General features: G+C 32.9%; 1 protein-coding gene across 1 annotated transcript in view; it reads right to left on the bottom strand.

Moving 5' to 3' along the window:
* The window catches only part of LOC114104660 (UDP-glucuronosyltransferase 2A2), a 45977-nt gene that overhangs the window by 16793 nt on the left and 11209 nt on the right, over positions 1–17975 (bottom strand). The window contains 1 exon segment of the mRNA XM_071614801.1: positions 13855–14484. Within this exon segment, the coding sequence (XP_071470902.1) occupies positions 13855–14484 (630 nt within the window).

Consider the following 17975-nt stretch of genomic DNA (forward strand, 5'->3'; position numbering starts at 1 on the left):
CTGACTCTATTTGTACAAGTGGTCTTTAGAGGTGAATAAGGTTAAGTGAATTAAAGGGTATGGTCCTAATCCAATATGACCAGTATCCTTTTGAAAGAGGAAGACACACCAGGACACACAGATGCAACAGAAAATGCCTTGTGCAGACATAAGAAGATAGGTTATCTGCAAGAGGGGAGAAGCCCCAAGAACATGCCACCCTGGCAGCCCTTGATGTCAGACTCCCAGCCTCCAGAACTGGAAAAAAATACATTTTTTTTAAGTCACCGGTCTCTGGTACTTAGTTATAGAAGCCCTAGCAAATTAACACAACTGGGGAGTTAAATTAGCTAGTGTTTTTAACATTCTTGTCATCATTTGTTTGGAAGTTGGTATTTCTTCATGATTCTCAAAAAAGAGTTGAAGGGCAAGGCTTCAATTGATGGATTCAGACGAAAATAACAAAGTAACATCATTCATTAGAAAAAGGTAAGCAACTAAATGTAAGTAGAATGAATATTACCATCTAAATAAAAGGTTCACTACATTTTTAAACTTTCAAGAAATAAACTTTTTTAGAGTTTTGTATTTAAGCTTTCAACTCTCTGTATTATACTCTCTGAAGTGTAAAGTATCCTAGGAAACTTTTCATTATGACCAACTCTGTGAAGCAGTTCACAGGACACACTGAAGTTTTCTACCTAATTTATGAGATACATACACTGACGTTTTCTACCTACTTTATGAGATACATGGAAATGGTAGGTATGCTGGTCCAAGAAGAGACTGGTATAAATTTGAGACTAATAAGAAGTTATTCTCAAAAATTTATGAAACAAAATTCAGATAAAGTCAATTTTATAATGAATTTGATTCCACTCCCCAAATAGCTCACATTTCAGTTTATTACTGGCATAATGAAAGATTTTCTTATTATAACAGACACTGCAATTTTTTTTCTTTTTCCCCCTCCTTAACCAATAAAAAGTCAAATGTCATAGTAAAAAGAAGTTCAATGTCCTGGAAGTATTTATTATCTTATATCTGACCAAAAAAAAAAAAAAAGTCTTCTTCCCTTGGACTAACAATTTTTTATTTTAACAATCTATTAAAATTCAAGGTATTTTACAAAACAGCCTAACACTTATAAAGAAGGAGTAACCAGCCAGGGTGGTCACACACACCTTTAATTCCTGCAGAGGCAGGGGGATCACAAGTTCAAGGACAGCCTCCATAATTTAGTAAGACCCTCAGAAAAAAAAAATTAAAATGAAATAAAAAGGAAAGGGTATATACCTCAGTAATAAGGTACCCCTAGGTTCAGTCCCAAGAGAAAAAACAAAAGAAGAAGAAGAAGAAGAGGAAGGAGGAGGAGGAGGAGGAGGAGGAGGAGAAGGAGGAGGAGGAGGAGGGGAAAAGGAATAACCCCTGGCAAAAAGAAAAGAAAAAGAAAAAATATTCTTGTCTTCTTGTCTTCCTTACCTAACTTGTTTAACAAACCAAATTTACAGAGTTTTATGTAGAAATCAGTGATTTTAAAAATGTATTTCTTACATTTCTCTGGGCTTTTCTTTGGCTTCCTTAAAGGTCTTTGGATACGAGTATACCATGAGCAGCAGAGTCTCTTACCTAATGCTTCACTGTAAAATTGATTCCAAAATTTAAAGTCATATTGCTGGAGCACAAAGTCAAAGAAGAATATAAACATCATATTTTTCACCCTTTCCAAAAAGGTCATTCTGTCTATTAGTCCTCCCATGGCAGCAGGCACATAGGAAGGTGGAACTGGAAGATGCCCACAGTATTTCTCCACAGTGTTGCCTATGGAGAGCCTTATCGTGTGCACAAAAGGGATCCCAAGCAACTCAGCCACCAACTCCCCACAGGGAATCACAGGGTCTATAAACATGACATCATACTTGGTTTCCCGGAGCTTCTCCATGAGGGACTGATTGTAAACTGCTTTCCGACAGAGTTCTTCAAAATATTCAGTTGCTTGAAGAAAGAAGTTTTGAAATAATTTTGCTGATTGCCAGAGTGACAATGATGGCATGATGTTCACAGCCAAATATAAGAACTCCTCTAGATTTTTCTCTGCACTTTCTCTGTCCTGTGACACAAAGATCACCTCGAAATTCAATCCAGAAGAGTTTTCATAGTCAACCAAGAGATTCTGTGAAGAAGTCAAAACTGTCACTTCATGTCCTCTCTGCAGGAGTTCCTCAAGAATGATCTTTTGGTTGAGCCAATGGCTCATATCACAGGGCCACACTAGGACCTTCCCACAGAATCCACAGCCGGCCCAGCAGAACTGCAAGAAAAGAATTGTCGAAACCCATTTCTCAAACATCATGACCATGTCTCCTCTGCACTGTTCTTTAGTGGTGGAGTGCTCACTGGGTTAAGTAAAAACTGTGGTAAGAAACAAGTCAAATATTAACTTCTAAAAGTAGGAAAGGACACATGTGCACAGAACTTTGCCCATCCTATTGCCTGGGTGCAGCACCTATATGACATTTGCTGAATGATAAGAACCTTTTAAACATTTGTGTAGAATTTATTCCAGCATTCTAATAATTCTGTATTAAATATGTTAAAATAGGCAAAAATTTGATACTTCAGATTAATAATTCAAAGTATAATAGAAGAATGCATTTAAGGAAGTTCAGTAAATAGTATGGTGATCTTATGGAAACTGATAAGTGATAATATGGGGAAATATAAAGATACAGGTCTTGCCTTAAAATTCGTTACATTCTAGTATGTAAAAGATATATTATATAATGAAAGGAGGTAAATACTAATTATCAAAAAACTATTATACTGTTTTAGAACTCCAGAGAAAGATGCCTCACTTTTATGTGAAAGGAATCAGAAAACCTTCTGAAACTGGAACAGGCATAGCATCTGTGCTTAGAAGCAAAATGGGCAGAAGATACTTACTCAAGAGGAAAGGAAGAATTCAAGATAAAGAATGATAATGCAGAAATTGTGGTCATTTTAGTCTAGTATGTATGGAGTGCAGGGTGACATAGAAAAAGTGTGGAAAAGGAATTTTTAAGAGTCTTTGGTGAGATTTAATGCTATTCTCTGGTTTCAGTTTTTAACTTTAATCTTGGTTTTTGGATGGAAAGTTTAGAATGAGAGTTCTTAGGACTGATGAGAAGTGAGAGGGGATCAACATTTATGTGAAAAGGAAAGGAAAGACTCATTTTTATAGTTGAGGAACAGAGAACAATGACTCAAAAAGACATGAAATACAAAGGTAGGAAAAAAAATTTTTGACTAGGGCAAAAATTTTTGACCTGCCACGTATGAGTTAGTGATTAGACATGTCAGTGGATATACATATATTTGACTTATAAATACTTGAATCTCAAGAGAGAGGTGAAAATTAGAAATATAGGTTTTTATATCCAGTTAGCCATCCATATTTTAATGTAACTTCAATTTCTCCCTTTTTCATAATATCATACATTTAACAATGTTTAGCACTTGATATTGTCAGTTTTATACAATGACAGGACACAAAGAGACCAGCACAATATAGTTCCAATTAAATATGAGTTCACATTTTATTTCAGCAATTGAGTCCCTTTTAACAACACTAACTCTACAAACATAAGAGAGGTGAATCTTAGAAGGTAGGAGAGAAAAATCCTTGGAGGAAGTTGTTCAGCTGAAAGAAGGCAATGATGAAATAATGCTTTAGTTAAGTCCTTAAGAATGGGTTGAAAGTATAATTTTGAAGAAAAAATACTGATGTAAGTGCATTCTATGAAGCATGATACTAATTGTATCAAGGGTTAAATTCAGTTATAATATTTGGTGAAAGAGGCAAATTATTGAAATTTCAATATCTTAAGTTTTGTTATTTTGCTAAAGTGAAGACCCAGAATAGATTTATTTATAAGATACAATAGTAAAGCTAGCACCAAAGATTAGGGAATTTTATTGCGTTGTATGACTAGAATTTGTAGCATTTCTGGTGGTAGCTGATAAAACACATTCCAGGAAAAAAAAACTCAGAAATATCGCCAAAGACATGGGTCATAAAAGTACTCTAAGAAAATACAGGTAACATTATAATCTGAGAAGGTAAGAGTCCTTTTTGTAAAAGATAATAGAGATACAATTAGGAGGGGGGAAAAATAAATTTATCTACACACTATGACAAAGTTCATGTTGTGCTATAAAATATTTTAAGCAAAGTCAAAGAAGAAATAATATATAACATACAAATATTACATTCAATTGTATATATTATTTGAGAAATATCTCTAAATTATTTTATTATCTGAGAAAACTTAAGATCTAGCTCTGGTTAATCTAAAAGAAATTTAAAGGAATGCAAATATTTTCTCTTATAGCAAACTGAAACATTTAAAAGATTGGATAAAATATAGAATTGATCTTATAAAATTTATTTTTGATTTGACAAAATTAAAATCAGCAGACTCTCAAAAACGAGTAAAAACAGGAATTCTGAAGCACAAGCTTTTACCAAAACTTCAGCTATTCTTGCAAAGGGTACACAGGGTGCTTCAGGGGTGTGAAACCCTAAAGGCTTGTGCAAGCTCCCTACTCTACACATACTGTCACTAATGCTGTACTCCCAAGATACACCCTCACTTTTACAGGTGAATACCAGTACACACAGGTTTATAGCAAGGAAAATTACCTATTTTGAGTTGGCATTGTGTGGAACAACAATATCCTCCCTGTGGTTTGTTAACACAAGCCACCCTGAGATGGATTTTCATTCAATTAAAATACAAGCAAGAAAAGAATTGATTCTGATATAACTTTCCTAGGTACATATATGAATACACCATAGTGAATCTCTACATCATGTACAATGACAAGACTGGGATCCTAATTAGAATAAGATGTACTCCATGATTGTATGAATAAGTCAAATTATATTCTGCTGTCATGTGTAACTAAAAAGAAGAGAGAGAGAGAGAGAGAGAGAGAGAGAGAGAGAGAGAGAGAGAGAGAGAGAATGATGTGGCTAAGCATGGTGATGCACATCTGTAACCCCAGGAGGTTGAGGCAGGAGGATCTTAAGTTCAAAACCAACCTCAGCAATTTAATGAAACCTTGTCTGAAAAAAATAAAATAAAATAACTCGGATGTGACACACTCCTGGGTTCAATGAAAAAAAAAAGAGGAAGAGGAATAAGAAGAAGCAGCAGAGGAAGCAACAACTTAGATCCTAGCTTCAAAGATTTATCACAGATAAAATTGCAAATTAAATGAGTAAGTACTATTTACTATGAAATAATTCTTAATATCTTAGGGTCAGCAAAAGCAAGAGACAGGTATAACACTCCTGCTTCAGCTTTCTGAGTAGCTAGGATTACAGGTGTGTGCCACTGTGCCTGGCTCAGCATTGTTTTTTAAAGCTAAACATCCATATTGTCTCTAACTTAACCATTCAACTAAAGAATAACCATTACAGATTGGTAATTAATTACATAGAAAATAATTATAGTACAGGGAAACAAGCTATTAATGTAAAACTTGGAAAGAATTCAGATGCCATTAAAAGAAGAAATAAATGAGTCATGTGGCACTTGACAGAGTGTGCACATCATATACTAGTGAAACTCCATGAACTAGCAACACATCTAAACAAATACATGAATCTTTATAACACTGTTCTGATAACATTATATATTTTTTAAAAATTATGAATGCAAAATTTAATGTAGTAGTAATAAGTGGATTTGAATAATGGAAAACAGGTTTATGGAAAGTATACATTGTATGTAAATCAAAATAAAATTCCCATTTAGTGTTGGATCATAAGTGACCAGATGTGTATGCTGACATTAAAATTAATATAAGAGGGTGGGGCACAGTGGCGCACACCTGAACTCCAGTGACTCAGGAGGCTGAGGCAGGAGGATCAAGAGTTCAAAGCTAGCCTCAGCAAAAGGGCAATGCTAAACAACTCAGTGAGACTCTGTCTCTAAATAAATACAAAATAGGACTGGAATGTGGCTACGTGGTCGAGTGCCCCTGAGTTCAATCTTCTTGTAGTGTTTGGCCAGTATTGGTAATATACTTTAAACCAAATATACTTTAAACACAATGAATAACCAGTTTTGCAATAGTTCATAAAATCGAGTAAATGATTATAACCAAAGAATATGGCATTATTTAAAATCTGGAAACTATGAAGCAATAAAGTAATAACAGATAATTCAGAATAGAAAACTATCTGCAAATATCTAAAACAACGATATGTTGTTCTGTGAGATAAATCACATATTTTAAAATTCTAAGCAATTATGTATATAAATGCACTATATGTGATGTTTTTCAAAGAACATGTCATTACATATGATATTGGATATACACATATAAATACCAAACATAAATAATTTGTGTGTATATATGTATATGTGTGTATGTGTGTGTATGCACACTTATGTGCATAACATACATACATAATATTTTAATAAGAATTCTGTTGTGGTATCCTTGCACAGCACGATAACTATAGATAATGAAAATGTACTGTATATTTCAAAGAGTTGGAAGAAAGGAGTTTAATAGTTTCACCATAAATGATAGTATTTGTGTGTGCAGAGCTTAGGGGGGCGGGGGGTACTGGGGACCAGACCCAGGGCCTCTATACCACTGAGCTGCATTCAGAGCCCTTTTTACTTTTTATTTTGAGACAGGGTCTCACTAAGTTGCTGAAGCTAGAATCAAAATTGTGATCCTGCTTCAGGCTCCCAAGTTGTTGGGGTTACAGGCATGTGTCCCTCATCCTGCTAAGAAATGATAAATGTTGAGGAGTTTGATATATTTAACTTGATTTAAACATTGCACAATGTATACATTTATCAAGTCACCCCAGCACACCTCACAAATATGAACAATTTTTATATTTTATACATTGGCAAAAAAGAAATTTAAATTAAAAAATAAAATTAAAAAGTAGAACATCCATATGTAACATATACAGTATATAACACATAATATATAATATTATCTTAAGTATATTATATTTATTTTAGAATCAGAACAATGTAAGAATGATAAATACAACACTGTGGATAGTTCAGTAAGACAGAACTTATTTCATAATCACAAAGGAATTTTCTGTGTAAAATACTATTCCCTTGATCTTAAATATATGAGTAAAATAAAAATTTCAAAAAACAGCATTGAAGTTATTTTACTTAAACTTAGTTCTTAGATTTAAATGTGACTTTAAATGTTTTAATGAGCATTTATCAACAGTTGCCACTGTAGTTATTTTTTTCTCTTAAAATTGTTGATAATTTTTTCTAGTATTCCATTTTGCAAAAATATAACATTCTTTTTTATTCTGAAAAGGAAAATCAGTTTTACCCGTCTCAATTTCAAATTAATTTTTACTTTTTATTGATTTATTTTTAAAAAGCAGATAGCTCAGGCTTGAGTTAATCATAAAACCACTGAGCCACTTGGCGATTGTAGTGAGATCAGTTATGTGGACTTTGGATGTAAATATACTTCCATTCACATACTCTGCAAAATGGTTTGTCATTTTGACAAATGTTTGTTAATGAGAGAGTTACATCATTTCTCTCAACTTTTATTTTATCATCCACAAAAATGGAATTAATGATACTATTTTGTTAACATATTGTGAAAAGTAGTAACAATGATCCATATGTATCCTGGCATTGATACTGAAAAATAGAGACCAGATTCCAAAACATAACAGAATTAAAAATGCTATTTTGAAAATCTATGTGATTATAAGATCCACAAAAACCAATAGAGAAGAAAAATATAATGTTGTACCATTAAACTGAAATATGTAAATCAAAATATCTCAGCAGCTTGTAATTAGTCATGGAAGGATTTATACTGCTATTTGGAAAATGCTGCCTTTTTTTTTCTTTTAGCACAGAGAACCAATTGTTACATATTTATAGGACACCATTAGATACAGAAATGTAGAAAATACAGTGATTATATAAAGATGAAAACAAAGCAGAGTTCTAGGATTGCTATATGGAACAATCAGGACTAGAAGTCATCAAGGAGTGTTCTTGCATCACAAACTAGCCAAATTCTTACTGTCTTAAAACAACTTTCTGTTTAGCTCATGATTCTGATTTAGGCAAGATGGAGCACTTCTAAGCTGGCCTTGCTCATCTCTGTGAGTGAGATTGTCCTAGGGGTCATCCCTGGCAAGTTTTACTGGTGGCTAGCTCCTACCTTTGTGGCTTCATATCATAGACCTATGTGCTTCTCACCATCCAGAAGATAGATTTAATCACAAACACAAGGTTTCCAGAACAATAAAAGTAGAACAATATTTTTTAAAAGGCTACTTATATTACATTCACTAAAGTTGCACTACTGTAACATAAAATAGAATTACAATCATATTGTAAGCAAGTGACTCAGTGAATTCAGTGAATTAAATATCAAAATAGACAATTCCCCCATAGGTAATTGTTGGTAAAGTTAAATAGTGCCAACATTTAACTTAATGAATGACGAAGAGAACAAAAATAAGCATTCCTGTTCATGTTCAGATTAATTAGGCCATCTTACCTAGAATACACGTTATGCAATACGGTTTTTTTAAAAAAGAATTTTCTGTATCTTTATCACTTTCAAAATGTAGTTGCTATATTTTTCACATAAACTAAAATTCAACAATATTATTATAAAGAAAAGATTCAGTGGTTATAAATTCCTAAGTATATATAATGAATATAATCATTCTTTTCATTTGTAGAACTATTTTCTAATTTAGCTTCCATTTTTGAGCTCATTTTCTAAAAGACAGAAAAGGTGATAAATATGTCTAATGGTTAATTTTCAAGATGCAAACAGAATAAACAAAATTCTAGTCTCTGAAAATGTAAAAACAGCATGCAATAAATTTAAAGATGTTAAGTCAATGTGACTTAAAGGACAAGATAGCTACTTTAGTAATAAAATATAAAAGATGATTTGATATCATAACAAAAGTAAAAACTAGTCTTCAAAAAAGTTATGTCTTATTCTATTTTCTACTGCTATTACAAAATACCTGAGGCCAAGTAATATTTAAAGAAAATGTATTTACTTAGCTTACAGTTTGGGAGACTAAAGCCCAAGATCAAGTCTAATGCCCACAGATTCTGATGATGGCCTTTTGGCTACATCACCAAATGGTGGATGGAATCATGGAAGAGTCACATGAAAGAAGGAAAGATCAATCACAGGGCAAGGCAGAGAGCAAGAGGGGCACAGGGACTAGATTTGTTCTTATTATATTGACTTGCTCTCACAGAAACTAACCTGGTTCCTCCAGAACTATATTACATAATGCAATGTCCCAGTCACTCAAGAACCTTCCACTAGTGGAAGAACCTTTCACTAGTCCCCATTTCTTAAGTAATCTATCAACTCAACACTGCCACACTGGAACTATGTTTCCAGCACATGAAATTTTGGAGGACATACTCAAGTCCTATCCAAACCACAGCAATTAAGGACCAAATTTATAGCACTAATGGTGTTACTATTAATTTTCAACTCTGAGATAAAGTCATTTTTCAAAATTTTTATGTTGGAAGGTTATCTACAAATAATACAGGAAACAGAAATATCCTTAATTCTCTTTACGTGCATGTAGCTATTTTGATAGGTTTAAGACAGTCTCTGTACAATTTCAGCCTTTTTTCATAGAACAGTGGTTACATTATAAGCTATGATAGTTTTGTTGCAAGGATATGTTTGCCTTTTTTTTTCATAGAGAATACATTTGAAAAACAATGAGAAATGAGAAATGTTTATACTATAGAAATAAAGAATATACACTAGATTTTGCTTTGTATTATGATGTTTACTTTCTCTTTTGTTAAGACATCTAGTAGAAAGAAGCCCCTTTTACTGAATGTCAAACAGTATATTACAGTACTAAAAATTTAGTCCTTTTGTCAAGGTAAAGGTAATTTTATAAAGGTAATTATTTTTAAAAAGATAATTTTGGTAATTTTATTGATATGTATCAATAAAAAATAAGAAAAAAAGGAAACTGGAAAAAAAGGCCTAATATGTAAGAGCAGTACCTGCAAAAATAACTGAGTAAAAAAATTGATCAGATATTCTTGGCGGATCACAAACTAAAAATATTTTAAATATTTTATCTTAGTATACTGCCAGGAAGAACTGGCAAAGTGGGAACTTCCAGTTGCCTTATCTTTTTAACCACTTTCACTTTGGTATCCAGGACTCAGCCTTTCTATAGCTTAGCAAAACTCATCCTCAAATACTATCCAAGTGGGCTGGGGATGTGGCTCAAGTGGTAGCGCACTCGCCTGGCATGCGTGTGGCCCCACATACAAACAAATGTTGTGTCCGCCGAAAACTAAAAAATAAATATTAAAATTCTCTCTCTCTCTCTCTCTCTCTCTCTCTCTCTCTCTCTCTCTCTCTTAAAAAAAAAAATACTATCCAAGTGAAATCTATCTATGTACTGTACAAAGACCTCTCAGAAGTTGATCTCTAAAGAGATCAGACAGTGCAATTTGAAGGTTTCACACCAGACACTTGGACTGAGGCAGATTTATTAATAGATTTGTAAGAAAAACTTAGATTCTTCCCTGGGTCTGCAAAGGTCTACTAGGTCATTAAAAGCAGGATAACAAGCTTGATCTATCTGACTCAATTTTGCCTGTCTTCTTTGCTCAGCATCACCTTGGATCCCAGGAGCAACAGTTCAGATCAAATACATATTACGATGAGGTGAAACCACCCCCAAGTAACAGTAACTTTCCTATTATTGACAAGGCCCCAGTTGACCAATCCTGAGATAATGGTCAACCTTACCAGTTTAGCCAAGACTGCTGCTTAATTATACATATTTCTGGCTCACCTTGTCTAAATAATAATTACCTCGGAAGCTCTTGTCAGTGCCTTGGAAGACAGGGCTAAGAACATGTGTACCCTCATCTTCCTGGTGAAGCTACACTGATTACAACTCCTTTCCTGTTTTTCACCATTACTTTTTTCACTTGGTTTTTGACAAAAGTGGCTGGACCTGATTTGTTGGCATCCCCACAATTGGGCCTCTCCCCTAGGACTTGGGTAACAGATTTACTTCTCGATATGGGTAGCAATGATTTTCACATTCCCTAATATTCCTTCTTCATTAGCTGTTTGAAGAATATTTGAAAACAGAGATTAATTTTATCACTTCATCCATAAGATTTATGATCTCCTAATACAGAAAAGAGGCTTCTGGATCAGTGTGGTTAGTTCTGTTCTTGCTACTTATCTCTCATCTTTAAGACATTTGCAATTATTATTTAGCATGGTTAAACATATCATTTTCCTTGTCTATTTTTCACACACAAAACTGAAAAACAACCATTGAAAGGAAAACTCCACAGAAACTTGACAAGTTAAATCCCCTGTGTTCAAACACAATAATATAAAATATAAGGTATCTTCACTCTTTCAGTATCAGTGTCTACTTACAGGATGTTGCTAATACTTCAACAATGAAATTGCGAAATAAGACAAAGTAGATTTTACTAGTTCTTCTTGGCAGTATACTAAAATAAAGTATTTAAGACAGTTATTGTTATTCAAATATTTTTGTAAGATGAGAAGCATAAGAGATTTACGTAAATAAGATATTTAATTTCTTAAAAGGTAGGATTTCTGAAATTAGATTATTATCCTTGTAAACATGAGAAGCTGGGAAGTTTTTCTTTTACAAAGGCTTTTTCACAGATTATATTATTTGTCTACGCTTCCTTTGAGAAAAAAAATATTTATTGCAAACTAGAGGCCATTTAGGTTTTGAAGGTATTTACTGACAATTTCCTATGTATAGAGCCCCATGGTAGTGTAATTAACATTTTGTTATTTAAAAGTCCCTGAGTAGTTTGGTAAAAAAAAAAAAAAAAGTATTCAATATAAGCATAATTCATTATAATTGACACAGTATTCCACACATATCATATTTAACTTCTTAAATAATACAGTAAAATTATTATCCCCATTTTGATAACGAGAAAGCACTTAAATTAGAAGTTAAGTAACTTGCTCATTAGACAGTAAGCAAGAGTAGCCAGAACCCAGAACCTCAGGGGCTTTCCAAGACCCTTCACCATCTTGATTTTGTAATCTTCTTATAAAGAAAGTGTTTTGTTATCTTCTTTAGTACCCCAATAGTCATTATGTGACATACGCATGGGCAGTGATAAGTATTACAGAACACATTCCAGATATCTTGAGAAATAATCAGGAGAATAACATCTTAATTTAAATCAAAATGTGTTTTTGTGGTATATAAAATTTAAAAGTCTCCCAAAATATAGTTGAAGAACATAAAATATATGATTTTACTTACAAAATTCTAATTGCTATCCCTCCAAAATCATAAGCAAATTTTAATTACTTTACACACATTTTATTTTATATGTGTGATATGTGCAATATCTTCTCTCTAGACAAATTCTATGGAAAACTTAAAAATTTTAAGTGATGATGATTGAAGAATATTCCAGAACTCTGTTTTACTTTTTTTTTTACTATATAGCATGTATACATATCTGACATCCTTTACATTTTATGTATTTATTTTATACTGTCTCCCCTCCTTACAATGTAAGCTCTATAGAGGTAGAGATTTTATCTACTTTGCTCATTGTTGTGTTTCTAATACCTAGAAAACTGACAGATAATATATTGTGGTTAAATAAATATTTTTTTCAAAAAAAAAATTCCACAAAAGAAAGAGGGAAGAAAAGGAGAAAGGAATGGAGGAAGGTAGGGAGTGAGAGCAAAAGGAGCAGAAAAGGATATGGTTGTGTACATTATATTAGTAAGAAAGTACAACTGGTAGCTTAAACTGTTAATCTCTGCTACTAAGTAATGTCCCTGGGTAATACTGACAGATATGGAGTAAAAATCATTTAGAATAAAATAAATTTTTAAAAAATTAAGGAAGGAAAGCTCATGAGAGAAAGAAAAGTGATATAAAAAAAACACCATAACTATTTCAACAATTGACATTATTTTATTTGATTCTTATAAGAAATCTATGAAGTAAGGAAACCTGAGGCTTGCTATAGGATACAGAAAGATTATTTTGAGAGCTCACTAGCCCACATAAACCAATAACCCTAATGATGGATACTGAGAGGCAGAGTAGAGTATTAAGTCAGGTTCTTTAATATCTAATTTTAAGTTTTTTTGAGTTTTTTTTCTACAAAGTAAAGACTGAAGACTAAAGAAGAGAAAGTAAATTATTTATTACCTCAAAATATTTTTCAGACCACTTTGGGGGCAATGTCATATTTTTTGCTAGTAAATATACTTATATATTTGAAGTTTTATTAATACACTGTGAAACTGTTATCTTAAAACACACAACATTATTTCCATTAAGAGATATCAGCAGTTAGGTACAGTGGCACATGCCTGCAATCCTAGCTATTCAGGGGCCAAAGCAGGAGGACTACAAGGTCAAGGCCAGTCCTGGCAATTTAGGAAGAACCTGTCTAAAAATAAAAAAGTAAAAATTTGAAGGGGTAAGGATGTAGCTCAGTGAAGTGCCCTGGGTTTAATCCCCAGTATCCAAGGGTTGGGGGAGAGAGAGAGAGAGAGAGAGAGAGAGAGAGAGAGAGAGAGAGAGAGAGAGAGAGAGAGAGAGAGAGAGAATAGCATACAACTTAATACCACCATCTCATTTTATTTTTGGAATTTATCCAAAGACAATAGGGAATTTTATAGAGATATAATAAGTCCAATTACTTCTGCTTATGCATCCAAGGATGGAAAACTTTTGCTGTGTGGACAATAAAAATGAAAGATATCTGGAGTCATTAATGAGAGATAATTTTAGAGACTTACCTAGTACTTTGCTGTAGTATGAATTCCATTCTCCCCAGTAGGATTGAAATATATAGTCTTGTAGATAATAAGATAATGTATTTCTAACCCTTTCACCAAAGGTCATCTGGTCAGTGAGCTCTGACAAGGCTGCAGGAACATAGGACACTGGTGCAGGGATTTTCCCACAGTTTCTCTCCACTGTTGAGGCTGGAGAAAACCTTAATGTGTACATAAATGGGATTCCTAATTTGAGAGCAACAAGGTCACCACAGATTGTAACTGGGTCTGCTACCAACACATCAAAACCACCGTTCTGAAGTCTTGCCATTAATGAAGGGTTGTTTAATACACCATCACAGATTTGTATATTAATTTGGAAAAAAGTATCTAGGAGTTTTCCTAGTTCTTTGTAGAAAGTCCACATTGTGAAAGGAGTTGGTCTGTGGTTTATCCACAGCATTATCATATGTTCAATTATGGAGTCTAGATTTCTTGTCTTATAAGAAACAGGTATCTCTTCAAACTTCACAGGAAAATTAGGACTGGAGTTGATGAGCAGAGTTTCTGATGAAGCCAGTACGGTGACACTGTGATTTCTTTGAATCAACTCTTCTATTATAATCTTAATATTTAACCAATGGCTACAATCTGTAGGCCAAATTAGCACGTTCCCACTTAGAACAATTTCAGTCAAAGTAAGATTTAAAATCAGCAGCTGGACAAACTTCTTAGACATGGTGATATTCACTAGGGAAATCATTCTACTGAAGATCTTTTAAGATGAAAAGAAACCTTCCATGTATATTTAGGTAGATTTTTTTTTTCAAATAAAACAATGGTTAATGTGATGAATATACTCATTCACAGGTCAATTGATCTATAGGTCAAAAGGAAAACAATATAATTCAAATTCTTATATGTATAAAATGATTTTTCCAATAATAAAAATGAAATCTACTCCTATTTTGAGAAAAAGAATCAAGGAGGAGATAAGCCTAGTATACGTGTACTCTGAGATAATAACTATTATTTGTAAAATGTATCTTTAATATAGATTTCCCAAATTTAGATTGAAAAAATTTTAGAATCCTTTATTATATAAGCCATTGTGACAAAAATGATGGTTGTCTACATTATAAGGCATCTTTACATGTATTATCTTATTTAGTTTTTTTTTCACAATCTTGTATGGCAGAAATTATTTGTTTCATTTTGTGGGTAACAAAGTCAAAGGTTGAGTTCCATATCCGAAAGTGTATGATAAAGTAGTACAACTGGAGCTATAATCTAGCATTTTATTTTATTAATTGCTGAACCAACATTATTGTCACTTCCCCATAGTTCATATTTTTGGAGAAAAATAAAAATAACATCCTTCACTTAAAGGATGTTTGCTCAAACATTTCAAGATATTTTAGATCGACTCATGATGGAGTAAATTTCTAAACATTTGATAGAAAACAGTTTTCTGCTCTAAAAGAAATTATCATTGTATCCTATTCACTTCTTACAAAAGATGTTTCACTTTCTCTATAAGACATCTTCATACACATTTTTTTTTAAAGGGAGACACAGCCTTTTTAATTTAAAGCTGTGGAGTAGATTAATTTAGGAGGATTCTTAAGTACAGTACCCTGTACCCCTAGGTTTAAAACTATTCTTTTACAAGCTATCAGACTAGAGAATTACCTCAACATTTTCAGCTTAAACTTGCTCAAGAATAAATGAGAGATAATAACACCAATTTGTTGAATTACTTTGTAAATTGGCAATCATATCTGCAAAGCTACTTTGAAAACTCTTTGGTTCAGAGCAAGGGTATAGACATGTCAGAGTTTAGTATATTTTCCTGAAAATTAGGAACTCAAAAACATTGATCAGCCAGGCATAGTGCCACATGCCTGTAATCCCAGAGGCTCTTGAGGCTGAGGCAGGAGAATCGCAAATTCAAAGCCAGCCACAGCAAAGAGCAAGGCACTAAGCAACTCAGTGAGAGGCTGGTAGATAAGTTGCTCAGTGGTTAAACACTTCTGGGTTTAATTCCTGGTACCAAAAAAAAAAAAAAAAAAAAAGAATCACATTTGATCATTAAATCAGTAATTCTAGCATATAACAACTGACTAGACATGTATATAGAGATATCAATTTCAATCCTTTGTGAATCCCAAACTGAACAAGTATATAACAATTCCATTTTAAAATTATTAGAGGCTGTCATTAAAAAGAGAAATGAGAACACAGTGATTTTAAAGGATAAAAACAGAAATTAAGAATGTAACTCAAATGTTGGGCTTTCCATTTAAATTTGGCTACTCTTAAATTGTGTAATTTTAGGCCCTTGGGTAACAAAAGGACCCAGAAGACAGATAAAGGGAAAAGGAAAAAGAGAAGTATACTTTCAGAATTAAATCTGTGTCCTCTGAAGAGTCAGCCTCGGTGGACTTCCAATAAAAAATACTGTATCATATAAGGCAAAATCAAAAGTCTTTTCCATTGAATGACTGATATCTATATGAGTAAAATATAATTATTAATTTAGAATTTTACTAACAAAAGCTTATCAAAATACCTATCAGAACTTCAAATGCATTGTAACTACCCCTAAATTATTTGGAATCTAAAATAATGTAAGATTTCAAAAAGTGAATAAGCTACTTTTAAGTGTTCTCTGTGGGACAATAAAATAATTGTCTAGTTTAGTAAAGAGTTTTAGGTACTATAATCGGTTAATAGTGAATTTATATGTTTTAAATTTGAAATTACACTTGAATGTTAAAGGGTTTAATTGGTATTAACATAGATGTCTCTTATATTTATTATCTGGTTTACTATATATCTAAAATGTTTCATAATTTCAAATAAAAAATAAGTCACTTTTGAAGACATATGTGTAATTTTAGAGACTTAAATATCCATATGTAGAAAAATAATAACATGTAAAATATGTTTGATTCCATGACAAAATGAAACAGTAATTTAATATTATTATGCTTGTTAACTCTATGGTTTCACTAATAGCTATTCTGAATAAGGTATGAGTAAGTGAGTTACAGGGATACTGTTTTGGAGAGAGTTTAGGTCCAACTTATGGAACACTATCATTTGCAAGAAGTAGGTCAAGAGAAGTTTAAATGACCTCAGAATCACATGGCTAGAAGGGGTAAATTAGATGATTATGTTATTATTTTGGTTCTGTCCAATGTTCTTCAGTGTTTTACTTTTAAAATCAAATAGTTGAGATATATTTCATAACAGTAAAAATACCGCATTTCACAATTGTGGCTACTTGAGAATGGAACACCTTAAATATAACTGAAGATTCCAGGAAACAACTAATAATTTTAAAATGTCTGTGAACTATCAATGTAAAAGTGCCACAAGTGAACAAGCCATAGAAAAATTATTCCAATTACACTATTGTCCTTGTATTCTATATTAAGTAGCCATTTTCATTCTAACATCTATATACTTTGAAAGAGAGGACTATGAAAGGTAATAAAACAGAATCACTTTTCTCAGAATCACATTTAATAAGATTGTGTATATAAACAGTTTCTAGTGAATGCTTAGTTCATCTGCTTGAAATTAGGATAAAAGTTTCTTAAAATGGGTGTGATGTTATTTAAACTGAGAATTCTTCAAATAACGTTTGTATAAAGTTTCTTCTTAAAAAAAAAATCCCTGCAAAGATACTTTCTTGCCTGATAAAAGTTTTCTTGCGTTACCTGAGCATTACACTGGCTAAGATTTACCTACGCTGATTCTTGTTTTCATTGTCTCCCAAATTTTAGAGACGGTCACTGAGGCCACAAAACCTGGAAACGAGCCTTCATGCTGTTTAAGAACAGGCATAATCAATGCTTCATCACCTTAACTTTTATCCTCCCAATGTTACTGAAATGAAAGTCTGGCTACCCAGTGCTTGAATGTCAATATTCAGGAGATGAGAGTTGAAAGGAAGAATTCAGGATTTTTGTTTATTTTGGCTGTACTGGGAATTGAACCCAGGGGTGCTCTACCACTGAGCTACATCCGCAGTCCTTTTTATTTGTTATTTTGAGGCACGGTCTTGCAAAATTGACCAGGCTGGCCTCACACCTGTGATCCACCTGTCTCAGCCTCCCAAGTAGCTAGGATCA

Source organism: Marmota flaviventris, chromosome 7 (assembly GCF_047511675.1).
Source record: "Marmota flaviventris isolate mMarFla1 chromosome 7, mMarFla1.hap1, whole genome shotgun sequence".
In the NCBI taxonomy this organism is placed as follows: domain Eukaryota; kingdom Metazoa; phylum Chordata; class Mammalia; order Rodentia; family Sciuridae; genus Marmota; species Marmota flaviventris.